The sequence below is a fragment of the Alternaria burnsii genome, assembly GCF_013036055.1.
Source record: "Alternaria burnsii strain CBS107.38 chromosome Unknown 731, whole genome shotgun sequence".
Taxonomy (NCBI): Eukaryota; Fungi; Ascomycota; class Dothideomycetes; order Pleosporales; family Pleosporaceae; genus Alternaria; species Alternaria burnsii.
The window spans coordinates 741,892-768,694 of NW_024066115.1; the positions used below are offsets into that span (position 1 = coordinate 741,892).

General features: G+C 49.9%; 7 protein-coding genes across 7 annotated transcripts; 4 read left to right on the forward strand and 3 right to left on the reverse strand.

The window, feature by feature from the left end:
- Positions 1 to 4,215: 4,215 nt before the first annotated feature.
- On the forward strand, positions 4,216 to 13,391 carry GT037_006911 (uncharacterized protein; the record flags this gene model as incomplete). Its single annotated transcript, XM_038931958.1, has 11 exons — positions 4,216 to 4,251; positions 4,302 to 4,437; positions 4,492 to 5,167; positions 5,221 to 5,482; positions 6,972 to 8,483; positions 9,176 to 9,249; positions 9,299 to 9,930; positions 10,505 to 10,606; positions 10,656 to 11,922; positions 12,405 to 12,808; positions 12,865 to 13,391. 11 exons carry the CDS (start codon positions 4,216 to 4,218, stop codon positions 13,389 to 13,391), a joined length of 5,628 nt encoding a protein of 1,875 aa, XP_038785430.1.
- Positions 13,392 to 14,239: 848 nt separating this feature from the next.
- On the forward strand, positions 14,240 to 15,954 carry GT037_006912 (mfs general substrate transporter; the record flags this gene model as incomplete). The annotated part of the gene is made up of 2 exons (XM_038931959.1): positions 14,240 to 14,539; positions 14,650 to 15,954. The coding sequence occupies 2 exons, from the start codon at positions 14,240 to 14,242 to the stop codon at positions 15,952 to 15,954; spliced, it is 1,605 nt and encodes a 534-aa protein (XP_038785431.1).
- Positions 15,955 to 16,890: 936 nt separating this feature from the next.
- On the reverse strand, positions 16,891 to 17,751 carry GT037_006913 (uncharacterized protein; the record flags this gene model as incomplete). The annotated part of the gene is made up of 1 exon (XM_038931960.1): positions 16,891 to 17,751. The coding sequence occupies one exon, from the start codon at positions 17,749 to 17,751 to the stop codon at positions 16,891 to 16,893; it is 861 nt and encodes a 286-aa protein (XP_038785432.1).
- A 1,765-nt stretch (positions 17,752 to 19,516) lies between these two features.
- On the reverse strand, positions 19,517 to 20,405 carry GT037_006914 (monothiol glutaredoxin-4; the record flags this gene model as incomplete). The annotated part of the gene is made up of 2 exons (XM_038931961.1): positions 19,517 to 19,591; positions 19,638 to 20,405. The coding sequence occupies 2 exons, from the start codon at positions 20,403 to 20,405 to the stop codon at positions 19,517 to 19,519; spliced, it is 843 nt and encodes a 280-aa protein (XP_038785433.1).
- A 266-nt stretch (positions 20,406 to 20,671) lies between these two features.
- GT037_006915 (ribosome biogenesis protein rpf2) lies at positions 20,672 to 21,708 on the forward strand (the record flags this gene model as incomplete). The annotated part of the gene is made up of 2 exons (XM_038931962.1): positions 20,672 to 20,685; positions 20,745 to 21,708. 2 exons carry the CDS (start codon positions 20,672 to 20,674, stop codon positions 21,706 to 21,708), a joined length of 978 nt encoding a protein of 325 aa, XP_038785434.1.
- Positions 21,709 to 21,883: 175 nt separating this feature from the next.
- GT037_006916 (uncharacterized protein) lies at positions 21,884 to 25,210 on the reverse strand (the record flags this gene model as incomplete). Its single annotated transcript, XM_038931963.1, has 4 exons — positions 21,884 to 24,720; positions 24,874 to 24,936; positions 24,984 to 25,073; positions 25,129 to 25,210. 4 exons carry the CDS (start codon positions 25,208 to 25,210, stop codon positions 21,884 to 21,886), a joined length of 3,072 nt encoding a protein of 1,023 aa, XP_038785435.1.
- Positions 25,211 to 25,553: 343 nt separating this feature from the next.
- On the forward strand, positions 25,554 to 26,685 carry GT037_006917 (nad-binding protein; the record flags this gene model as incomplete). Its single annotated transcript, XM_038931964.1, has 3 exons — positions 25,554 to 25,738; positions 25,830 to 26,550; positions 26,599 to 26,685. The coding sequence occupies 3 exons, from the start codon at positions 25,554 to 25,556 to the stop codon at positions 26,683 to 26,685; spliced, it is 993 nt and encodes a 330-aa protein (XP_038785436.1).
- Positions 26,686 to 26,803: the final 118 nt, after the last annotated feature.

The following is a 26,803-nucleotide window of genomic DNA, read 5'->3' on the forward strand; positions in this document are numbered from 1 at the left end:
TTGTGGTTATCAAAAAGACTGCCTACAGGAAATGAGACAAGCATGCACCTTCTTATCAACCGTCAAGTGGGTTATATACTATGCTCTCACATCCCACACGAACACTGAAAGGAATTTCTGGAATTAGCTATGACTTTATGGTGTTGGCTGTCTTACTCAAGCTCTAGTCAAACTCCAACATGAGTTCTTAGAAAGCACGAAGAGCAGTGCTATTTGATGTCGCCGTTTCTGATTAGAAGAGCGAACTGTAAAGCACTCTATATAAGAGCAAGACTCAATAAGAATAGAGATAGCTAGTTCCACCTTGCAGCTTACATTAGCTTACAATAGGAAAACGTATAAAGATTAATAGTAATGTAGACTTCTATCTTCTCTTTCTACGTTTTTATGGCTCTTGATCTACTCTATTACAGTAATTAGAAGTCCTCTCCCTTATAGAGATTTTGGTTTATCTCTTTAATGTAGTGAAGTATATAAAGAAACATGTAACAATGTAATCATCTGTTAATGGCCTAAAACCATCGGCAGACCGGTAGACGCTTAGTATGTAGTAGCATAGCATGGCGGCTCTATAGCCACGCTTTAATCGATGGATGTAGGCGCTTTAAAATGTAAAAGGCAAAACGCTATGTATTGCTAGAAACTTACATAACTCGAACAGCGGCGCAAAAGCCAACTCGAATATGGAATTGCAGCACGGAAATTTCATGACAAAACCTGAACTCTATAGGATGGTTTTTCTTTTTTGGATTCTGGGCTGTATAGCATGAGTGCGGGAGAAGATCGATCCCATACCAGAGAAACTTCAACAAAAGCCGAGGATGTAGCTGGAGTCAGTGCTTATGATCGGCATGATCACGCTGTGGTACAGCCACGAGGGACATGCGTCACAATGGAGATTCCATGTGACAGACTGAAAGGTACAGCGGCAACCTGCATGAAGCGGCTTCGAAGCTTTTTGGGGGTTTAGCTTTGGGGATCTGCGGACTTAGTCGCGTATGCACATGCGGCTCAATCTCGTAAAGCATGTGGATCACAAACCTACTTACAGTCTCTTTTGAGACATAATCCGTCACGAAGTGATATCTTGAATCCAAAGGAAAGTTTAAATCGCAAGAAGCGGATAGAAAACGGCCGAATCCAGTATTCATCGTGATTAAAGCAGAGGAAGCTCTCGGCATATGCCTTTCGTGTATGCTTGGAATGATCACTAATGCCTGAGCCTTGTTGATCATGCCCAAAGGTTAGGTATGTTGATTCGAATCGTGAAGCATCTAGAGATAATTGTCGCCAGGGCGAATGGAATCAGAGCTAGAGACGGGGTATGACTACAGAAGAGGTTAACAGTAGTGGTGTCATCATCGTCTACGGAGTTGATTGCAAGCCTCTTTTTTCCCGGTGGTAGGAGTGAGTACGCATATGGTGTAAAGGCCGCTGATTTTCGAGGTTTTGTTTCCCAAATACGGTTGCATATAGACATGGACTCTTGAACGATGTGGCCCAGGAGAGTAACAATGACTAAAGCAGATACCAAGTTAATTAGTGGCTCCAGATCAGGAAGTACCAATGTTAGCTTCCTTGCAACGTGGTCGATATCGAGCTTGCATATAGAAACGACTTTGGCTAGCTGGCCGAGAGTATTGGTCGCTTTTGTCAATCCCACGTTGTGATCGTCAGTCCCTGGCAGATGCCGATGCGTGATGCCGGTGGCTGACCGTTTGGTACGCGCTACTTGAAGATCGACCCGTGTAGATCCGAGGATGTTTAACGAAGGCCACGCGAGTGTGTTGCCATGTGTTCGCGTAGAAACAGCTGCCGATGCCTGCGTTGGCCGCATATCGTCACGCGTGAGTCTGGTCACATTCAAAGTTTGGTTCCCGAAACTTTGGCGGGTTACAAAAGGTGCGGCCCGAACGTGGCAGTCGAAGCTGACGTGTGGCTAGGTGAAGTGGGGACCTATCTATTACATACTCCATATCGGAGTGCCACGAGGTCGTAGACTGTGGTATCTATAAGGCTCCGCACCTGAATCAGCGGCACTCGAAGATTTCTCGTGGCTGTTGAGATCGTCGGGTCGCTTGAGGTGACGACGACACATTGTCGGAGGATGCCATCTGCTAACGCGTTAGTCAAGCTCAAGGGTACCACTGCGCTGGATTATGAAAACACCTTTGGATGTGCGGTCAGGATGCTTGCGTCTACGCCTTCCGTCGATTTGCGCCGTGACGTCTAGTATGGAAAAGCAAAGAGCCGCGGGGTCTCGCACTTGCGATCTGGGGACTACGACGTCGGGCCGACAGCAAACTTTCGAAGCCTGAAGCACGTCGCATCCCGTTCGCGAAGTATCGTGATCCTGGGGGATGCTCATGCATGTTGTGCTTGAATCAAGGGAAAGACTTTGAGTCAAAACTCACGCCATCACCAAAATGCCCCACTAGCATCGACTCGAATACTGACGATTTCGAGCAGGCGAGAAAGGGGAAGGTGGACGCTCATAGCGACGGAGTTTCAACCCGTCGCATGGGTCTGTTTCGATTGTGCATCAGGTATACCTTGTAGGGCTGAAGCATCAGCCGGGATGTGTTTTGTATCCGTGTCAGGGAACATCGATGAAATTCAACAACCTAACCCGTAGCGATGTCATTGAAATAACAACTGGACAGAAGTTTCCAGACGAATCAATGACGACTACCTACAGAATGCTTCGAAAGTGGCTTGATAGTGTCGGAGGCATGGCTCCTAGGCCGTTTCAATTTTTCCGGGTGCTCAACACAATGAGAGAGCTGCTTAGCTTGAGAATGGCGAGATTGCAATCGTACCGAGAAGCTGCTCTGGGTGCTCAACAAGCGGCTGAATTTTCAGGGTTACCACGGACCGTGTGCTAGGGCACGCGTTCCACACATCCCTACGGCATGGTGGTATGGTGGTATGGAATGTTATTCGAAGATTTGGCTGTTTCTAAGCTGTTTAGCTCCTGAATTCCGCGGTCTTGCCTGTTAGCGACAACTAGGCCAGTGCTCAAATGACATGTGATGAACAGCGGCACGTTTGTACGCTGTTATGATAATAGATGAAAGTATGTGTTGTTAGCTAAATAAAATGATTGTATTCTTGCCTCGCGTATCTCAAAAGTCGCATCAGGCTCCACAAGTCGATCCCCAACGTTCTAAGAGTCAGTGAACATGATCTTCAAAAAGCAAACCAGCCCCATGTGGCTTTTCGAGCCGCGAAGACAGCGGCGGTCGAAGCTCGGCGACGGCTGGGTATACGCGAGGTGGAGCAAACGGCAAGCATGTGTGCTGCTAGTGGTGTACGCCAAGTCGTTTACCTATGCACAAAATCGCTCGCCTGTGGCGTTCGGAACGAACCACCATCTTCGGTCGACCTTCCGGGGCCTCGAATGCCTTCATTTATACAAACTCAACGATGCTACAGCAAAATGACAATTAGAGCACAGTGTTCGAGCGAATTGCTTATATTTTGATGTTCTGTGCTAACCAGTCAAGTAGATCAGTGCTGATCATGATGACATCTTGCGAAGAACGTCTCTCCTTTCTGGAGGCCTCGTCCCCTCCTGCATATTAGGCGAAGTCCACTTAGCGTTATGAGTCCGCTGTTCCTGAAAAGTATGCTCTCCGTCTCTGGTAGCGTCTGCCATGCGAAGCGTCAGCAAAGGCCCACTTCAAGTGGTCTGGGGCAACTTCTCCATTCGCCCTAAGTTTCAGCTGGGTCATTGGTCGCGTTCAGTCATCATAGAATCTAGTGCCAGACTTTCCGTGCACATGCCAGGGATCATCTCTACGGCGAGAATTGCACCTCTGGTACGGAAGATGCATGACCCTCGAATAGCGGCCCCAGAAGAGGCGGTTCAGCCCCACTCCATACCTCAATCTGCAGTTGCCGTCCGTCATACCCAATGGTTAAATGTACCTGCATTCATTACTTTCCGTTATGGAGTCTCATATAGAACAGGCCTCGGGAGACTAAACGACCTGGCCTAGCACTTCTGACAGCTCTTGATATTCTCCGACATTCCAGGGAGTTTATAGTAAGGGTCTGTCCCGGATTACCAATTTCTCTTCGTTTCCGCCTCTTACTTCCTGGCCGTTCGATCGTACACGATTTCGTGTATGAGTACGAAGAAGGATGAGGCTCTTGGAATTGTTGCTCCCATTGCTGGCATGGGTGCAGCTAGTAGTTGCTCAGGAATCGGCTATGCTGGCTGTGGCCAAGCAACTTCCCCAATGCGCGGTATGTTCGATCCGAACGATGCTCATAACACGTACTGATTGCGTTTTCAGCAAGTGTGTCTTGCCACAGCAGTCACCCAATCGCCTGTTCAGCACACAGACCTAGCCTCAATATGTGCAGATGCTAAATTGCAAGGCGAGGTAGAAGCGTGTGTTTTGCAAGCGTGCACACTGAGACAGAGTTTGAGTGAGTGCCTCACTTCCTAATGCTGTATCGAACGTTGCTAATTGCCTTTCTTAGCGACCAAGAATGTCACTTCAACAAGCTGTCACGCCCCCATACGTTATTCTGGCGAGTCCATTCGCGTATCAAACTTGATTCTCTCGATCGTCACCGCTGTCTGCGCGCTCTCCAGGATTATATACAAGGCTGTGTTCTCTATCGGAGAGCTCGGTTACGATGATTACAGCGTCTTAGCCGCACTGATAGCCGGTGTACCATCTGTCGTTATCATCGATAGAGCCATCGTTCCAAATGGTCTTGGAAGAGACGTGTGGACAGTCAGCTTCGAGCAGATCACCAATTTCGTCCGGTATCTTTACGCCCTGGAAGTCCTGTACTTCATCCAGATTGCGCTTCTGAAGCTCACGCTTCTTTTCTTCTTTCTCCGAATCTTTCCAAAGCCGATGATCAGGCGACTCCTCTGGGCTACTATTGCATTCAACTGTCTCAACGGCGTTGCATTCACGTTCGCCGCCATCTTTCAATGTCGACCGATATCCTTTTACTGGACGAAATGGGACAAGGAGGGATCAGGCCAATGCATCGATATCAACGGCTTAGCGTGGACAAACGCCATTATCAGTATCGTCCTAGATATTTGGATGCTCGCTTTACCCTTGTTCGAGGTTTTCAACCTGCAGCTGTCCTGGCGCAAGAAGCTTAGCGTTGCTGTTATGTTTTGCGTTGGCACATTGTGAGTCACCTTAAGAACTGTTACTAGAGGACAACCGCTAACTTGAGGCTCAGTGTAACCGTCATATCGATACTCCGCCTGCGGTCTCTTGTCAACTTTGCCGCTTCCGCGAATCCAACATGGGACCAAGCGGATGTGATCAACTGGTCAAACATCGAAATCAACATCGGAATCATCTGCGCCTGCTTGCCTGCACTACGCGTCATTCTTGTCCACTTGTTCCCCAAGGTCCTTGGTACAACTAAGGCCACCGACCGGCCTTACTACGCATACGGCAGCCAAAGTCATGGAATGAGGAAGGGAGGCAGTGCACCGGTCAGCGGTCCAGGGAGATCGGCTGTCTCAAACGGCGGACGGGATCCGAACGCCATCACATACACTAAAACTTTCGAGATACGGCATGCAGATAGTGATGAACAGTCACTTGTTCAGATGGAGCTGGATCAATTTGGACCAAAGAAACAAAAGAATCCAAGTAGCAGTACCAGTATTTCGAGTTTCTAGATAGAACATTCAAACAAAATCCTAAATGCGCCGACCACATCCAGATAAAAAGTTTCGTTCAAACGTTGTAACCGCTCTCTCGAAGATGAGGCATCGATACTAATGTTGTGCAGCCATTAGCACAAGTGCAGATGGCTCTAAGTCTTGTAGAGGTCGCCATTTACATCTAATGCCGTACGTATTCAAGTTCTCTTCGACACTAGAGTGACCACCATGTACTCTTCGCCCTTCTTCACATCACGTACGGTGTTGAACACTTCCTGCTCCAGCTATGTCTCCCAATGCCTCTTTACGCTTGATTTTTCTCGTGATTCAAAGTCGATCTGGTCAATAAAGTCATTCCGATTTTGCCAAATGAAGCCTCTCCTTCGAATGCAAACATATTCATAATGTGTATTAGAACATCGATGAAACAGTGATCGTTGCTTCTTGTAAAAAGGGTTGTACGCGGTCACTCACATCTCTACAATTTGTTGTGTATTTGACACTGAATTTTTATGACATGAACCATATTCGGCATCGCTACAATCTGGGAAACATCTATCTTTTGCATGCGGCCAGGCGGGTCAACTGCGTGGGCGACCGCACTAATTTCTTAGCGCAGAGTGAGGCTTCCCAAGGTCGTGAGCCGCACGCCCCAATCGCAACACTCGTGATGTGGGTAATGACACCTGTATACTAACAGTTCTCTGAGAGAGGCGCTTCGTATCCAAGTATCTACGCTCGATCGGTAATGACTATCAAAATAATGGTACATGAGGTATCGCCATTTTTGACTTCGGGATCGAGCTTGTCGACAACGTTGCTAGGTGTCGATTGGCTGAGGACGAGAGTATAAGAGCCGTCTCGCTATATATGCTGCAGAAACTGCAGTAAAATATGTACGAGCTGAGGAATGCAAGGGTATCTGAGCCGACCATGCACATAGCCACAACTTCGGGCGGCTATTGCAGCTCACTCACTTCCATCTTACTTAGCAATCTCGCTTTCTACATTTGACGAGATTTTCAGCGAAAATCAAGCTTCCTGCGCACTAGCAAGCCGCTATGTCTCATATTTACAGCCATATTTGCAATATATTCACAAGTTTTCCCAAGTTCGTGTGCAGAAGCTGACACGATCCACCCTTCAGCCTTGCGAGAACGTCATCACGTTCAAGTAGTTGCCGGCTACCATACTCTCTTTCCACGTACTGGAAGCGCTAGCGACTAGAAACTGAGACTTATCGATTCGGTGGTACGATTCTTGTTCTGAGAATTGGGAAAATCGAACGATTGATATGCGCCTCTTACATGCCAAGACCCTCGAATTCCAAGTCTTCCACGATAATGAGATACCGCGCTATCTTATACTATCGCACACATGGGGAATGGAGGAGATTTCCTATCAGGAGATGCGCTTCTTGCAACAGCATCACGCCTTGCCTGATAGCCTCAAAAGCGATACCACAGTGATGGCTGCATTGGAAGCGGCTGCTGGGCTGAAGATCTTCGCGATGAATAGCAAGTCTATTCAAGCCCGTGCCGGCTACAGGAAGATACAAAAGGCCGCCAAGCTCGCAAGAGAAAAGGGACTGAAATACATCTGGATAGACACCTGTTGTATTGACAAAAGTAGCAGCGCGGAGCTACAGGAAGCAATCAACTCAATGTATCGATGGTATCAGCAATCCTGCTTCTGTATGGTTCACCTGGAAGATGCTGGTCCCGTGCGAAACCCGGGCTCTGATTTGCGCCGCCATTATGATATTGCAACAATATTACGTACGTCCCGATGGATCACTAGAGGCTGGACTTTACAAGAACTCATCGCACCCAAGGCTCTCGCATTCTATGATCAGAATTTCGCACTCATTGGCTCCAAAAGTATGTTCTGTCCAACGATTGCCGAAGTGACAGGGATACCTCTATCTGTTTTGCGTACTGGTGACCTGAGTCAAGCTTCAGTCGCACAAAAAATGTCATGGGCAGCCAATCGCAAAACGACTCGAGCAGAAGACCGTGCATACAGCCTCATGGGCCTGTTTGGTATTCATATGCCTATGCTGTACGGTGAGGGTGACAATGCATTCAGACGGTTGCAGGAAGAGATCATGAGAAGGACTCCTGACGACTCAATCTTCGCATGGAGGGCACCTGATGGGTCGCTATCCAGATATTGTGGATTGCTAGCCATGTCGCCCGACGACTTCGAAGGATCTCAGGGTATCGAGCAGGGCCGTGGTCAATTCGCTACATCAAATTTGGGCCTCAGAATTGAGGCACGGCTTTGTCCTTTGCTGGACGATATCCCTGGCGAGATGTGGGACGATTCAATCTTCGCCCTTCCGCTGGGCGCAATAGAGAAAGGAAGAATAATTGCTCTGCTCATTCGACGACTGGGTGCATCGCACTACACAAGAGTTGCAGCCAACACGTTCAGTCATCGGCTCAATGATAATGGCAAGCCTGAGGCAATTTATATCGAACACACTCCAAAGATTCCAAAGATATTCCGAAGCCGTGCGATGCATTGCTTTCAGTTCAAGTTCGACTCTACAGTATACCGTATTCGAAGTGCACAGCCAAAGCAGTTGTGGGATCCAATCCATAGCGACCTTTCAATCAATCCCGAGTTTTGTACAAACAACGGTTCAGACAACAACGGGTATCCAGGTGCACCGGTATTCTATGGCACGGTTCGCCTGTATTACCAGAACCGCAACTTTCCTTTGGCTTGTTCGATCAACTTCGGGCATAATCTCGTGACAGGCCGTGTATGGTTGAAGCTTTTGGGCTCTGCTTCTACACCCATCGAACCGAATTGGCGAAGCGTATGTCAGGAACCCGAAAGCTATGATGAGCTGCTGTGTCCAGAGCCACTTGTTCAGGTTCTGAATATTTCGAACTCCGAGGCAGTCAGAGTGACGGTTCATTGTGGCTTGCATCGCGGTATGATATCCTATATTGTCCATATTGTTCAGCAGAAGTACATGTTGCCCCCTGTTTTGAGAACATAGTGTTACAGTACCAGTTGTTGAAATGGATAGTGATTGTCAGGCAGTCGCTGCAACGCGTACGATTGCAAAAGATGCACGAATCTGAGCTTTAGAGTTGCATCCTTACGTCATAAAAGCCTTTACATAGTTGGTGATAACGCTGACTCTTTTTTTCGATGGTGCATTTCCTATCGTTTTCATATCCCCGGTTATTTGTCGACCCTGGCCTGTAATATGGATATCGACTTCTCCCAGCCTATCTGCCGTAAGCGACTGCCATTGGACCGAACACAGTAGTCGACGAATGTGCCCGACACACGCCGCGCAACCCTCTCTGCATATAATATAGTTTCTCATTTGGAGACCGTGGCTTCAGCCGCGGACAGGGTCACTTTCCGCTATCAGGTACCACATATGCCGAGCCAATGTATTGTCCACGCAATGCATCCTAGCATCTAGAAGTTCGTCTCCGCCCCAAAGCCTTAACAGTGAAGTATCGTCTTCTCCATAGCCATCACTCGAGACAGTATACTGCCATGTCTATACTTATCCCGCTCTACGTGTATCCAAGTGCGGGTGCATGGGATCCGCTATACGCAGCGTGTGCACACCTCCTCCTACGACTTCATTGCACACTAACTGGAACTTAGAGCAAAAGCGTACAGAGATGTAGACTTCACCGTCATCATCAACCCTTGCTCTGGCCCCTGTATGGGATCACTCCCTGATCAAGTGTACCTTGATGAGGTCCCTAAACTACGAGCCTATCCAAACATCAGAACACTGGGATACGTCGCAACCGATTATGCAGAAAAGCCTATCGAAAGCGTTTTGGCAGAAATCGACACGTACGCGCGCTGGCCCAAAGTCGCAAATATCACCAAGATGCGCGTTGATGGAATCTTCTTGGACGAGACACCAAGCATGTTCGATGAGGACGATTACGCATATCTGAAGACAGCGAACCAAGCAATCAAGAACAGCACAGCGTTCAGCGAGCGCTTCATAGCTCATAATCCAGGCCTAATGCCCACTTCTATACTCACTTCGCCCACAGTACTACAAGAATCCTACCTCAACCTCACCGACCTCACTGTCGTATTCGAAGAGACATTCGACAAGTGGCTTGACAGAGATATTATGGTTCCGCTACAAGCACACAAGATTCGGCGTTCGAGACTGGCAGTCATACTGCATTCGTTGCCGAATCTGACTGGAGAAGTGCTGGACTTTGTGATCCAGCAGGTGCAGAACACGGCGGATTGGATCTTTTTGACGGACAGTGCGGATGACTATTATCATAGCTTTAGCGCAATGTTTGAGAGTTTGGTGAAAGCGGTGGATGAAAGTAGTTAAATGGGAAGGCGAGGCTTGAACGTTTATAATGCCCGCTGTGGCCCAGCAGTCATGAAGGTGCACTTGTACAGCTTGGTGTCCAAGACCAGTGGCTACTTGACCGTTCGCATAGTGCACTTGTGAAGCTGACAGCCTCGTCATCTATGTCTTGATTTGCGGATCCGTACGAAGAGGACACGGCTCCGCGAGGCGTGTCATGGTGCCAAAAGTTGGAGTCTCACACTCCAACCCGGTCTGCTCCGTTGTCCTGGGGTGATTGATCCGTAGCAATATTTGGCCTTGGGCAACAATGCTCCTATGCAACGTCGACAATGAGGGGTTTGTCGTAGCTAGATTGCTGGAAGCTCAACAGCACCATGATGGGGTTGCTGGCGGTTCCGCTCATGTAATAGCTTGCGATGCGGGCGAAGACGGTCATGGCTGGGTTGTCGCCTGCCTATTGTGATGGTTGTAGGTGTAAAGTCGGGCGAATCGGAGTGGAGGGGTTTCCGCGTTGGCAGCTGCGTCGCCTATCTTCGGCTTGCTTCACGCCTTGCGCCCTTCCCTCCAACATGCCGCCGCAATGCCGCCACGGCGTTTATATCCGCTCGCTCGCCTCTGCAGTACGTGGTCCTGTCCACCGACTGTGCGATTGACCTTACCTTTGTCCAGTAAACACGCTCAAAGCGGGTAATCGACCCTTGACCGCCTCCCTTGCCCCGCGCCAGCTATCCACTTCACGAGCATACTCGGCCATGTCAGAACTCTCCCACTACATTGCCAAGAGCAGCAAGAGCTTGACAAATGGCACAAGCCACGATGGCAACGCCTGGGGCGCCGACAAGAACCCGGCGGCCTTTGACTTCCGCTCGGACGTGCACACTACACCAACCAGGGCCATGCTCAAGGCAATCCAGGAGTGCACCCTGCTCGACGATGTCACCATGGAGGATCCCACCACACTGTCGCTCGAGCGCTTTGTGGCTGACCTCAGCGGCAAGGAGGACGCGCTCCTGATGCTGTCTGGTACCATGGGCAACCAGGTCGCGCTGCGAGCACACCTCACCACGCCCCCACACGCCATCATCTGCGACCGACGTGGCCACATCATCAACTACGAGGCAGGAGGTGTAGCAACCTTGAGCCAGGCCATGGTGCAACCACTCGATGCCAAGAACGGCACATACCTCACGCTCGAAGACATCCAGAAATACGCCGTCATCTCTGACGATGTCCATGCCTGTCCCACGCGTGTCATCGAGCTCGAAAACACGCTCAATGGCGCCATAATGCCCCTGTCCGAAGTGAAGCGGATATCGGCTTGGGCGCGCCAACACGGCATCATAATGCACTTGGACGGTGCACGTCTGTGGGAAGCTGTAGCTGCGGGTGCTGGTACCTTGAAGGAGTACTGCGCTGAGTTTGATAGCATTAGCCTGTGCATCAGCAAGGGCCTTGGAGCGCCCATTGGTAGCATCATCGTCGGTACAAAAGATTTCATCAAGCGTAGCCGCTGGATCCGCAAGTCTATCGGTGGAGGTCTGCGACAAGCTGGTGTCGTTGCAGCTCCAATGCGCGTTGCCATCGAAGAGACGTTCCTTGGCGGCAAGCTCACCAAGTCTCACGAAAATGCCAAGAAGATTGCAAGCATGTGGACCGATCTTGGTGGCAAGCTGCAATATCCCGTAGACACCAACATGGTTTGGTTGGATCTCGAGGCGCATCATGTTGACATCAACAACTTTATCGAGCTAGCGGAGAAGTACGGCGTAAGGGTGCGTGGTGGTAGATTTGTTGTGCATTACCAGATTGGCGAAGAGGCAATTGAAGCGTTGCGAAAGATCTTTACCGAAGTCATGACTGGTAAGGAATCGGCAGGGAAGAAAGCCGAAGCCCCGCATGACCCCGAAGACCTCAAGATGAAGGGCAAGGGCGTGGAGTAGATATTTCAGCCACAGCATGATATTAGTCGGTCCAATAGACAGACAAATCAGATCAGTTCGCTCAGCCACGCAGCCACATCGATCCTCAGTACCTGCATGTCTAGCGTCTATTTTATCCCGAACTGCCCGGGACATCGGGATGCATCAGAGCTCCCAAGACTTTAAGACTTTGCTATTACGTTAAAATTTCGATTTTAGGCCTTAACCTCTCCACAACACACCGACGTCAAGGCAAAGTCGTCATCGAACCCTCAAACACGACAACGCCAAGATGGAGGCTGAAGTATACTACATGAAGCTGCTCTGGACAGCGCCTTGGTGTGCTTGTCACTTGGACTTGCATTTGATTCCGCGGACTTGACCTGATTATGCACAAGCCCGCACGCTCGGTCACTTCTGCGCAGAAGTTTCTACGGCAGACGTCACTCTTTCCCAAAAGACCGGTTGGACCCTGTTCACATAAAGCTGCCACTTGCAGGCCAACTACTTCAAGTTGCTTCCTTTCCTCTATACCACGTCAATTTCACACTTCTACAGCAAAGATGGTACCACCGATCGCACAAAACCGAACACTGTTGTCCAACCATCCGGACAAAGTCCGCATGCTTGTTCTCGAGACAGACGAGACACATCCTGACACTCAAAAAGAGACTGGCTCCTTTGGAGTCGTTCTAGGTGAACTTCTCAAAAAAGCTGGAGATGAGCACAAACCCAGTCTCGGTATCGAGACCTCAATGCAATACGTAGTCGAGCCAGAAGGTGGTGCGATACCGAAGCTAGAGGAGATTGGTGACGACGTACACGCCATCCTTATAACAGGAAGCTGCTGGGACGCACACGGTGACGACCCTTGGATTCTCAAGCTCATTGAATTTATCAAAGGTGTGTATCTGCATGTGTGGTTGGAAGGTACTCAGCAATGGCTAATGGCATGACAGACGTCTGGACACATCGCCCCGACATCCGTTTCACAGGGATATGTTTCGGACACCAAATTCTTTGCAGAACTCTGGGTGCTACCGTAAAACCACAGAAGGACGGTGAATGGGAATTATCCCATCAGCCCATCCAGCTCTCCGACATTGGCCGCCATCTTTTTAACCTGCCCGAAACAGAGACCAAGATACACCTTCACCAGATGCATCTTGATCACGTCGTTAATCCTCCTTCCACCGAGACCACCGATTTGATACCAAAGGACACCAAGGTTCACGTTTGGGGTACCAGCGACCACACTGGTGTTCAGGGTGTATATATCCACAAGAGATTGTTCACCACGCAAGGCCACATGGAGTTTGATGAGGCTCTTGTTAAGAGGCAACTTGAGATGAGGGTTGAGAGTGGGAGCGTGAGCAAGCAGGATGCAGACGAGGCTGCCGAGAGAGCGGATTGGATGCATGACGGTCTTCTTGTCGCAAAAGCAGTGTTGAGGTTCTTCCATGGCGACGATGACATCTACACATAGGGACCATACCCAACGGAGGTTCCACAACCTTCCGCTACGATGTTACGAGAAAGAGCATATTATCGGCGTTCAACAAGTTGGATACTCACGAAGTTTACGAAGAGCGTGAGTGGTATATACAAAATATTATAGGCATATGTTCAGTATCGAGGTCCGGCTTTGCGTAATCATAGTGACTTGTGCCATATCAATTCTGGAACCTTGAGCAGCACTACTCGCGGCACAGAGTGCATCGCTCTCAAAACAACAACCCACGTTCATATGCAAGGTTTTGCTATGAAAGCTTGTCTCAACATCAATCCATGTCGATCCTGCTAGAGTCGGTTGAACATTACGCGGGCGATGGCCCTCGGCATTAACACTCCCGATTGCGCGCCGGAAGTAGCTTTCCGACATCTTATCCCCGGAATACGCGCCCCGACACCAACCCGCCTGCCTCTTTCAAGACCTGTGCAAGTGCGTCATCGCTCCACAGAGGCGCGCAGTAAGCACAGAGATATAGCAACAACAGAGATAGCACATCTGCCCGTACAGGGTCTGTCTCAATCAATACTTCCACCCTGCATAACAATCGGTCAACATCGGCCAGTTGCTCCCTGGCTTGCACACAGTACTTCGCTCACACGCGTTCAAACCCTCGAATTAACGAGGTTGGAGATTCAACGGGGCACGGCATCCCTTCCACGTCCCGGCACTAGCGTCATGTCCGACAGGCGACCAGGTGGATTAAGGGTGGGCAGACCCCCATGACCAGTCGATAGCTCTTCCAAACCTAAACATTAATTCTACGTCTCGATACACTATTCAACGTTATCCTGCCCATATGCTGAGGTCAAAATAGCTTCGCTATGGCTACGACGAAAGAAATAACGAGCGGCAATAACGTGGACGCTACTAGCGAGAAAGAGGCATGTCAGGACATGGACGTCGAGAAAGATGGACCGCGAGCCAACCTGGAACGTCAGCCTTCTGAACCCCCCTACTCTGTCTTTAGCAAAGGCATGAAGGCATGGATCATCCTACTTGTTTCGATCTCCGCTCTAATATCGCCGTTTGGCGCGTCTATGTTCCTTCCAGCACTCAATGTGCTTTCCAATGTGTTGGACATTACACCTACACAGGTCAACATCTCGATCACGACATATATGGTACGTCTGGACAGTTAATATTAGTATGAAATGGACGGGACACTCCACAGCTCTAGCTTCGCTGACGTTGTGGCGTCCACCGATATCGGTACTGCAACTAACTGTCCTAGATCGCCCAAGCTATAGCTCCTGCTTTCCTCGGAACTCTATCGGACAACAGTGGACGGAGATTGACTTTCATCATATGCTTCGTGATCTACAGCATCGGCAACATCGGCCTCGCACTTCAAACGAACTACATTGCACTTCTCATTCTGCGTATGGTACAAGCCGTTGGAGGCACAGCTGCTATTGCATTGACAATGGCGGTTGTTGCGGATATCTCTACATCGGCTGAGCGAGGAACTTACATGGGTTATGCACAAGCTGGTGTATTGATGGGCCCTGCTTTCGGTCCGACAATAGGTGGGCTGCTGGCACAATATTTGGGCTGGCGATCTATCTTCTGGTTTTTGGCCATCTTTTCTGGAGTACTGCTCATAATATTCGTATTCTTTTTCCCTGAGACTTGCCGAAAAGTCGTTGGCAATGGCTCTATACCTCCTCAGGGCGTCAACCGCTCTGTCATCAGCTGCATACAAGCGCGTAAGCTCGCTAAGCTGTCGCCCAACGAGAGCACACCCAAACCAGAAAAGACGAAAGTCGCCTGGCCAAATCCGCTTGCAACGTTCCGCATCTTAGCTGAAAAGGAGTCGGGAATCATCCTACTCTACAATGGCCTCTTCTTCACTGGTCAAATGGTTACGATCTCTGCCATCCCAGAACTGTTCTACGCTGCGTATGGCCTTGATGAATTGCATATCGGTCTTTGCTACATCTCGAATGGCGTAGCTTCTCTGATTGCCTCACTCACTCTGGGTCGAGTTGTTGATTGGAACTTCAGACGCTATGCTAAAGCTGTTGGTATGACTATATCCAAAGGCAAACAGCAAGACCTCACCAACTTTCCCATAGAGAGAGTTCGTCTACAGATTCTGATTCCATGCCACATCATTGGTATGATCGGAGTGCTTATCTTCGGCTGGACACTCAAATATCGAACACACATCGTTGGCCCGGAAGTTGCTCTATTCATTATGGGCTTTGGTGTGACTGGTGCATTTAATATCACCAATGGTTTGCTCCTCGATCTCCATCGTGATAAACCCGCAGCCGCGACAGCAGCCGTCAACTTTGCCAGGTGTATGATGAGTGCTGGTGGCTCGGCGGCAATTATCCCGATGTGCCATGCTATGAACCCGGGATGGGCGTTTACGTTCATAGCGCTGGTGATGGCTGTATTGCTTGTGGTCGTCATTTGGATCATGAAATACGGAATGAAGTGGAGACAAGAGTTAGCAGAAAAGACAAGGCTGAAGAGAGAAGAGAAGGAGAAGAAGGCAAATCAAGAGAAGGTTACAATAAGACATCATTAATCTATTTTGTTAAGCTTTTTATGAACACGTCTTCGAATCACATCAATCAGTGTAAAAATGGATCTCTACAGGAGGTCATCGTCCATGAGCACGCAGATCGTGCTACCAAGCGTAAAACAGAACATCCCAAATTACTGCAACAAGAAGCGGGCGGCTTCAAGCGTCAAGCGGCATGTGTATCGTCACTCGAAGAATGCCGAGATTTGATAACTTGAATGAAGATATTTGGACTCCACTGTCCAATCAGTCAAGAGGTAACGACACGAACGCGCAAGAGATACATGTCTCAGAGGCAGGTCACCATAGAGCTACCTGTCCTCGATAGTCTTCCTACACAGACCGAAGGAGTCTATGATGATGACTGCAATGTCCTCTCTACATCTGATAACGACCAGAGCTTCGACTAAGACCTTATGCCGAACCAGCCTCCAGGTCTCAACGTGGCACAGCTCACGCAGGGCCTGGCAATGGCCGTAACGATGAGCCTCTACTCCCTTAAGATAATCTGACAAGAAACTGTTGCGTTCAGTGTAACGTTGTTAGCCACATCACGCACCTGTGCTCACTCACATATCAAGACAAAGCGTGAGAGAAATGCGTAAGATCAGGGCGTGCGTCCTCAAAGCTAACCGAGCTGATTGGCGTTCTGTATTTGGGTTGGCTTCCCTCGTAAGCAGATGCGAGGTGTGGTGCTTGTGGCAGGCCGCACTATATTAAATATCGTACCAGGAAGCAATATAGTTGGACGCCGAGTAGCAAGTAAGAAGCTTTGGTACATTGACAAGATATTGTTATTGGTGATCTCCACATATCTACCGCCCAGAATTCTTGCGTATACATAGGCCATAAAGAAAAAATGGTTGTTCAAAGATCGCATTTGGTGGCATCGACTAAGTGTAGTAACAGCGATCCCCCAGAAGTCGCCATCCCGTGAATTTAAACAGTCCTCAAAACCTTCACCCCAGTCATCTCAGCCATGTCGTATATCGCGTCAACCACTCGGTCCACGTCCAAACTCTTGAGTGGTATCCGGTGCGCGCCCTCCCATTCCACCAATGTTACCGTGCAGTCCTCGCAATATTCGTGTAACAGTTTTCGATGGAGATGTAGTCCCGGGTCTGCCATGCCATGGACATGGAGCGTTGGTTTGTGCAGTGTGGCTTCCTCGTCCACCTCTTTACAGAACTGAAAACCTTCAGAGATGTTGCCCGCACTCACAAGTGCGTCGCTCTTCATCAGCTCGGGGTTTAGATTGCTCAAGGGCGCCCGACCGGCTAGTAATATTCCGAATCTCCACCTTATGCTTGGAATTCCTGTCAGACCAGTAGCAATCTTTGTTCCTTCTTTGCGGGCTTGGGTTTCTCTGGCTTGCTGTTCAAGCAGTAGGCTTGCGGATAGCTTCGCCCCCTGACTGAAACCCATCAAGCCTACCCACTCGCCTGTGCCGCCTTCCCGGTCATCGTCTTCCATTGCTGTTCGCATCGCATATCCAATTTCTTCTATACAGGTATCCTCATCGATTTCAGGGTGTTCAGGAAGCCATCGTAGCCAGCGCCGAAAAGGTGCGTAGTCACTGTATACGCCAATGATGTCTGAGTGGGGATCGCAGAAGAAGGGGCCGTCAGCCCATACGAGGCGAAAGGAGTGTTGAAGATGGCGTATGAGGGACCGCGATTGCGCTTTGAAGATAGCGGCATTGACGCCGCCGCCGTGTAGGCAGAGAATTCGAGGGAGAGACCTTGTATCGGGCTTCGTCGGAGGAATCTTTGAGACTGGTTGTGAGTAGGTTGAAGGCATGTTGTGGCTTATCTGTCGCCTTTCACTCTGGAAATGGCCGCGGCCAATAGATTGTGTGCTGTGAGTGATAGCCTCAGAAAGTGATGGATCAGGTTCAACACTGTAAATTGGTGTACAATAGACGTGGTTGCAAGCAGATCATACTGAGACAAGCTGACTCCTAAAATAAAACCGTGTCTGCAGCATACCATCGACGTGCCGTGATTAGTCTCGGAGTCCGAAGCGTGGTTGAAGGCGTACTACCGCTGACCCTGCATATAACTATGGTGCCAGGTATTAGACACCCATGGTGTGCAGCGCTGTCCAAAGCCTGTAAATGCCCAGACTAGAGCCTCCTATAAGTCTTGACGATCTACGATGGAAAAAGAGTGTTGCGGTGAAGGTTTAATTCGAGGCAGCGACGGGCGGGGAACCGCGTCGGCACAGGAACGCGCTAATCTGTGTCATCATCGAATACGCGCTCAATCCTCCATGTCAGCCCAACAATCACACTACTTCGGCATCTACGCAGGGCTTAACAACAACAATAACAATAACAATAACACAGCAGGAGTAGCTTCGTCGAACATGTAGCCAGACGCTAAGGGTATTACAAGGGGCACAGCTCATGATATCCCATATCTCGTAGAACATGATTGGCCTTCCACGCATAATCAATCACACATAGATTACGGCCATCATTTGTTCTTTGAGCTAAAACATGGAAGCAAAAAGTCTCCATTAGGCCCAACGACGATGGAGTTCGGTCCATCCATGTACCAATTCGAAGTGAACATTTCCAGTGCCCTAACACGGATATCATTGAAGATATCTCCCACGGAAAGTCGGTTGTAGGTCTATGATATTCTAAACTTTTCTGTGAGGTAAACACGCCTAGACCGCATAGGAAGCAGAAGCGATTTACGTAGCAGCAGCATGTGCAAGCATATAGCACATGAACATGTCTCTAAGATATATCGCAAGCGACATATCGAAACAGTGGCGGAACCAATCCTTGACTTGAGATTTGCGCGCAGACGGGAGAGATTTCGTCAATAGGTTTCTTCAATCTGCTTCGAAGTTGCTATCATCTGAACATGTGGCTCTTGTGTTGAGAAGCAGTGCTCATGGTTTTCTCCATGTATATCCGAGCTTCAATTTTGACTTTGCAGGAAGCTAATGTAAATATCAGAAACGTCTTGGACATTCATCGAATAGGGGAGCATTACACGCCCCTGTTGACCGAGCACGAGGAGTCTTCAACCGTAGATACTCTTGGTGTTCTGAAAGACCCGGAACCCCATGCTTCGCCCGATTATGGTCTCTGAGAAGCGAATACGCAGCGTCATGAATAAAGTGACTTCCCCTTCCAAGCTTCCCCCACTCTCCTTACTTCTATCCGTAGTACAAGTCAAAGAGATGTCCAGGACTGATCGCTTCAACATGAACAAAGCGACTTGGATAACGTGAGCAAGAAAATTGGTATTGGAGAAGACTACAAACCAAATACACCCTCCACGCCAGCGCTACGGTACCATGCTCCAAGTGCTACGTTTCCATGGAAGTCTATATGCATGCCTTGGATCATGGTCTGGAACCTACAATCAAGCCCGCCCAAGACACTCATTCACACAGACGCGTTATTCGTACGAGACTTTTGCTGTCATAATCGTCGTAATTTGGCGATGCCGGTCCAGTATCTCTTTACCAAGCCCTGAACTCTCCATTCGCTTCTCCCGTTCCTCGGAATCTGATTATCGTGGCATACTTGGGCTCGTGAAGCCACCTAGGCTGCTGGCTTGGGAGCATTGGCGGCGTGCTGCGAGAGGAAGCCGGGGTCATTTTCGAATTCTTCCCTGACCTGCGAATTGTTAGTGTGTGTAAATGCTCGAGGGTGGTGTACTTACAATATCCAGACCGCCTACTAGCTCACCGTCTGCCCAGAGTTGTGGGAAGGTCGGCCAGTCGGCAAACTCCTTAAGTCCTTGTCGCACCTCGTCGTCGGCCAGGATGTTGAAGAAACCGTACCTAATGCCTTTTTCACGTAGGATTGCCACTGTCTGCCGGCTGAAGCCACACTGGGGCGAACTCGGTGTACCCTTCATGAACAACATGACTGGTGCTGCCTTGACGAGTTCGCTTAGTCTTTGGTGCAACTCGTCCTTGTTTGTCTGCTGCTCGCCTTCCCGGTGCTCGCTCGCGCTGTATTCGGGTGCGGTCTTGGGGTCCTGTGCGCCAGGTGCGTAGCCAGCGAGGCTCTTCCCCGTGCTGTCGCCGTTCTCCTGTGGTCGTGTGACGGTTTGCGCGGGTGGTAGACTGGACGACTGGCCGCTGCCGGCACCAGCGTACTTCTCAACTGCTGCTCGTACTTTGGATGCATCTGAGCCTGAAACTGTCTCGAGAGTCTTGCCATCCTTCTGCAGAACGATGTATGGGACGGCAGTGACATCGTACTGCTCAGAGACGTCAGGCAGGTCTTCGGCGTTGAGCGAGAGGAACTCTATGGGCGCGTCGGCGGGGTATGTGCTGGCGAGCGTCTTCAGGATGACTCCCATCTGCTCGCATGGCTTCGCCCATGGTGCGTGGAAGTAGATGACGGCGAGAGTGGAGGGCGCAAGCGCGGAGATGGTCGACTGGAAGGCCGACTCATCCGTCATCTCCTGCATGGTAGCCATTGTATCGATAGGCTATGTCGGGTTATGAGGGGCGGTTGGATGTCGCTGGTGTTCTCGAATGAGTGTATGATCTGATTAATATTTAGTCGCCGCCCAAGGGAAACAGCCTGTGAAATCACGTCAGAGGGCCGAATTGCGGAATCACCCCGCCGTTGCCGCTTTGTTATCAGATCGGCCAATAGTCTCCCCGGCGCCGCAGAGCCCCGGACTTTTTTTGTTAGCCAAGATTTCGGCATCAGGAAACCACGCAGATTAACAACGACAAAATGATCAAGGCAGTGTACGTCAAAGACAGCTGCGGCCCCTCCACACCTAGGCGATCCTAACATGATTCACTAGGAAACCAAAGAATGCTCGCGCCAAGCGCGCAATGGCAAAGCGCGAACCGCAACAGAACGAGAACCCCAAGACCACGCTCTTCGTCTCTGGCCAGAAGACCTCTCAGATCCTCAAGCTCGCCGTTGCCGATCTCTGCACCATCAAGCGACCCTTTATCGAGCGTTTCACCAAGAAGAACGACATCCACCCCTTCGATGATGCTTCTTCGCTCGAGTTCTTCTCCCAGAAGAACGACACCTCGCTCCTCGTCCTGTCTCTACACTCGAAGAAGCGACCGCACTGCTTGACCTTGGCACGAACATTTTCATACAAGATGTTGGATATGCTAGAGTTGTACATCAACGCAGAGACCTTCCGCACGCTTCAGCAATTCAAGAACAAGAAGCCGTCAATCGGCCTGAAGCCACTAATCAGCTTCCACGGCACCGTCTTCGAAGACCCCAACCAGACAAAGTACACCCTAGCAAAGAGCTTGTTCATCGACCTGTTCAAGGGCCAGGATGCGACCGAAGTCGACGTCGAAGGCCTCCAGTACCTCATCTCCATCTCCGCCGAAGAACCCACCGACGCGCTCCCCAACCCGCAAATAAAACTCCGCTTCTACCTCCTCCGCACCAAGCGCTCAGGCCAAAAGCTGCCGCGCATCGAAGTCGAGGAAATGGGCCCGCGCATGGACTTTGCGCTCGGCCGCGAGATGTTCCCTGATCCGGATATGCTGAAGGAATCGCTCAAGAAGCCCAAGGGTGCTGAGCCGCGGACGAAGAAGAACATTGACACTGACATCATGGGTGACAAGACGGGTAAGATCCATGTTGGCAAGCAAGACTTTGCCAATCTGCAGACTAGGAAGATGAAGGGTCTTAAGCGAGGAAGGAACGACGACGATGACGAGGAAGTTGGTGTTGAGGATACGCCAAGTGAAGGCGACGATGAGGAGAAGACGCCCAAAAAGGTTAGGGTATGAAATCTAACAAGGCACAAGATGTAATTGCATGGGTGGCGTTAAAGGCACTTCTGGCGTTCAAATGTTGGGCGAGACTATACCATTCTGCACGTTTGTAGCAAGTCATAGGCGTCTCAAAAGTCGACTTGTTCAGAGCAACGCTCATAGTCTACACGTCTCCTGCTGTGTCTACCGTCTATTCATCATCGGGTTCGTCAGCTAGTAACCACTTCGCCCGGCACTTTACCGCTACACTCCTGACCTCTCTCTTCCCATCATCTAACGCAGCAATAAGTCTCCTCACAACCTCCTTCCTATATCCTAGTATCCTCTCCTCCTTGAACTTCTCTGCTACCAGGTGCAAACACTTCAACGCCGCCACCCTGACTGCTGGCGGTGGTGGTGTAGCCTTGTTCTCCTTGCTGATAGTAGCATTAGCAAGAAGTCGAGAGATCAGCGCACCAGCATGTTCCTCGAGAACTTCAGGCTTCTCAACAAGTGTAGAGGTAAGCGTGCCAATTGCGGCTTCTTTAACACTGTCAGCGCCCTTGAGATCAAGCGACTGTAGAAGGAGGGTAACGAGTTGCCCAACTTCTTCGACTACTATATCAAAAGGCATCCATCTTAGCGCACCACTAAGTGCGATGAGGTAATTGGGTTTGGTCTGGGGATCTGATTCTCGGAACGCTTTCGTGATACTTGGCACCAGTAAAGCAAAGCTTTTGTGTTTGTGCAGGCCAAGGATTTGGCAGTGGTTCTCCTTGGTGAGAAGGTCGTCGGGTTGCAGAAGGGTTGTGAAACCTTGGGCGACTGTAATTCCATACTTCGGATGTGATAGTAGTGACAAGAGCGTTGGGTATAACGTGTTCAGCGCAGGGCTGCTGCGTAGTACTATGCCTTTAAGACAAGCGAAGATGATGCGTATCCGTGGTGGATCAAGCTTCTCTGGGCTAAAGAGATCGAGCTCTGCGACAAGGGGGTCCATACTTGTCTTGAGTGCTGCAGAAGTGTAGTACTTGTTGATGACCAGCGACATTTGACGAAGGGAGGCTGATCGGATAGGTAGAGATAGGGAAGGTTGCTGGGCGTAGTTTGCAAGAGAAGAGACCAGTAGTTGTAGTTCGCATGGCAAGATTGCATCCTTGCGAAGGGAAGCGAGGAGGTGAGTAGAGACGATCATGGTCTTGTTCGCTTCGGTACCAGCATTGAGGTTGAAAGGCGGGAGCTCAGTTTGTGGCTTTTCCCGGAATAGGGTGTACAGCTCAGTAGCAACAGTGTTCTGCTGATGTATAGGCAAGTACCTGATGATCAAGTTGCAAATACGACCGACAAGATCCAGTGTTGTCTCATCATCGAAGGCTACCGGGTGTGATTCGTCAGAAGTTGATGCGCGCTGGAGAAGTGGTAGCGCGATGTCCCTGTAGTAGGTTGAACTGTCTAAACCCTGCGACAACTTGTTCTCACCCTTCTTAAGTGCATACAACATCGCAGAGAGGAGTGCGACGATGTATGTAGAAGAAGCGCCTTGTTGGACTGCTGCGCTGAATTTATTCTTCAGTCGCAGTACAACTGTGTCGAAAACTTGCTCTTCACCTGCTAGCTTGGCAAAAGCTTCAAGCACGGTCGAGTAATTGTTTGATCCATTTGCATCCGTATCTGGAAGCTGCGCAAGGAAAGCCGGGAATGCTCTCTCGACGACAACCTGTGGCTTCTGGTGAGCAATTTCGACGATGCCATTGATAGCTGCTTCTTTTATCTCATCCTTGCCGTACGACTCTTCGTGGATGACGATGGAATGCAAAAGCTGGATGACGCGACCGATATCTTCATCGCTTAACAATCCTCGCGCTTTCGATAGCTGGATGAGTCCATCAAGACAGACGAGTCGGAAAGACACCTCCTTGACGGGGGCTGTCTCCAGACCATTCAGCATTACTTCCAGGGCTTGGTCTCGGAACTGAACGAGCGCGTTGTTGTCAACTTCTGCTCCGCCAGGACCCATCTTCTTCCAGTCGCCATACACGTCGATGTTGGCCTTCGCGAGTTGAACAAGAACTTCTAGTAATCCTCGGCGCTTTGCCATAGTGTCGGCTGTCTGGAAAAGTAAGAAGAGATTCGGGAGTACTCCGGCTAGTAGAATTCTAGTAACTTCTGGGGAAACATTAGCAACGCTTTGAAGAAACCTTGCGGAAGCCTGCGATTGTTTCGTGGGTGCATCTTCTAGGTGCTCGTTGCACTCCTTGATGATTGGTTTGAGATATGCGTTGAGTGATCCTGGAGTACCGAGTGAAAGTGTCCTTGCAATCGCAGCTAGACCTGCAAGTGCTTCTTTCGCCAGATCCTCTTCTTGTACATTTAAAACTTCGAACTTCAGCGCATCCCACAGTGTAACTGCGTATAACGATACTGTCCGCGGCCCGTACTCGGTCACTGAGGCAGTAATGGTCGACAGAACATCACGCTTGGTGTTCATGGACGTGGAATCGAGCTTATCTAGGAGCGCGGGGAACGCGTATGGCGCAAAGTCGGCTGTAGACGAAATGCAATCTCGTAAGCGATCCTTGAGATCTTGCGCGGTGATACCGTATGGGTCGTCGGGAGGCGGTCTGAAGGTAATCGGGAAGTAATTAAAGACTGCGTCGAATAGGTCCTGAGCATCTCCGCCAACATTCCACTCGGTCATCGGCACCCTCAGTATCGAAAACACGACCATGAGGTTCCGAGGGTCTTTCTCTCCGTCAAAATATGCTATAAAGCGTCCCAAAAAGTCCGGCGTCGCATCGTGGTGGGCTCGTAGGACTTCGCGGTATTTTGCCATAAGCGTATCGATCAAGCGCAATACTGGGTAGCGTTCGCTCTGCTGCTTGTATTGGCGCAACGGATGTGTATTATTCAGGAGGGCATCGATGATATCGACTACCCGCTGGTCGTCCCACTTTCCTAGCTCCTCCAGGGCCGAAAGTGCCTTTGCACATGATCCGAGGCCTTCGTTGTCTTCGGTTCGGGAAAGGATAAAATCGCAGAGTAGGTTTCCTGAACTTCGTGTTAGCCCAGCCCTTCCGCACTGCAGTATATTCTCATGCTAAGAACGCCATGCCCGTTTGATGCTTCGATTTGACTCGAAGCGTGTGGTAGACTGATGCATAAGGCGAGGTAGTATGGGTGAAGCGATCGTGGTAGACGTACGCTGTTGAAGGGAGAGGACCTTCTGCGGAACGGATGCCAGTACCTCTGCGAGATACGACATTGCTGCGTCAGATTAGCATAGACCGTACTGTAATTCTAGATGTACGTACTCTTTGATCGTGTGGCCCCATCCTCACTATTTAAAAACTCTCCAAGGTCAGTGACCAGGCTTATAAGCTTCAACTCGCCATTCTTCAGTCCTGTCTGCTATCAGTCCTCATCCCACGTAATGCCCCGCCGGAGCCTCGTACATACGCGTCGCGCTCCGTTGAGCAGTGGTCGTCGCCTCTTTCTTGTTTCTGTCGAAGTCGAGCAGATATTGCTGGATATCTGACATCTTCTCGTCGCGTCCGGGGTATCGTAATGTGGTGTTGGGTACCTCGAAAGCACGCGATTCAGAAAGTTGCAGACTCCCGGCAATGACGTTACGGAGTTGCGGTGCTGCTGATTGGCCGGTATCGGATGGTGGGGCGGGTCGCGCAAAAAAAGTGATGGGAAGTGTTCGGCAGTGAAGAAAAGAGCGTTTAATTGCGCCAATGTAAGAAGCTTGACTGGCTTTTGTGGTCCCGTGCAGTGAAATAAAATCGGACTTTGAAAACTCATCTCTTGATCTACTTGCACTGACGACTATCACCCACTGAGTCCCCAGACGTATCCCCAAACAGCAAAGTTACCCCGCCATGGCCGACGATAAACCCAACTGCAAAGTTATCCTCGCGAACAACATCGCCAAGGGCCTTCTGGACGAAGTTCGCGATGGTCTGAACAAGATTCAACGCAAACCGCTCCTTGTCGGCTTTCTCTCCAGCGCTGATCCTGCGGCGAGAGTATACGCAGAATGGACAGGCAAAACTTGTGTCGAAAAGTGAGCGCGTCCATTGATCAAAACTCACTTCTTCCATCGATATGCCTTTGGTTGCAAGCTGGGTGAAGGCTGCCTACTAACGCTGTCATAGTGGCTTCGCATTTGACCTCCGCGAAGTCGATCGCGAACTTCTTGAGGACCGCCTCATCGAAGCGAACAATGATCCTGCCGTTGACGGCATAATCGTTTACTACCCCATCTTCGGCAACCGTCAGGACCAGTATCTCCAGCAGATTGTCTCTATCGACAAGGATGTTGAGGGACTATCGCACCGTTACATCTTCAACATGTACCAGAATATTCGCTTCCTCGACCCTGCCAACACGAAAAAGAGTATCTTGCCGTGCACCCCATTGGCCGTGATCAAGATCCTTGAGTATTTGAGGATTTACAACACTATCCTCCCGTACGGCAACAGGCTTCATGGACGCACTATTACCGTCATCAACAGAAGTGAGGTCGTAGGCAGACCGTTGGCCGCACTACTGGCAAACGACGGTGCCCACGTATACAGCGTGGATATTAGTGACGTGCAAGAGTTCACGCGAGGCGTTGGTCTCAGGAAGCGAAGGCACGAGGTGGTGGAGAAGCCTGGCTGGACTCTCAATGACTGCCTCCCACTTAGCGATGTAGTCATCAGCGGTGTACCTGGAGACAAGTACAAAGTCCCGCTGGAGTCGATGAGGGACGGAGCTGCATGCATCAACTTCTCCAGTGAGAGGAACTTTACACCAGAGGTCAAAGAAAAGGCCTCGATCTACGTTCCTGCCATTGGCAAGGTCACCATTGCAGTACTTTTGAGAAACTTGTTGGTATGTAATCATACTAAGGACTGCAGAGCTATACTAACCGTGACACAGCGCCTCACTCAAAACAAAATCGATGCTGCCGCTCAGGGAGTGGAAGAGAAGTCTTCAGTGGAACCAGTCATTCAATCGACTGCATAGACATGCCTCGTCCATTTCTTTTGTCCTGTTTTCATGTTGATACCCTATAGAAGGCACATATGCCAAAATAAAAGCTGTTCGTCATGTCATTCTTCTTCCTTTTGTAGCTGTACATGCT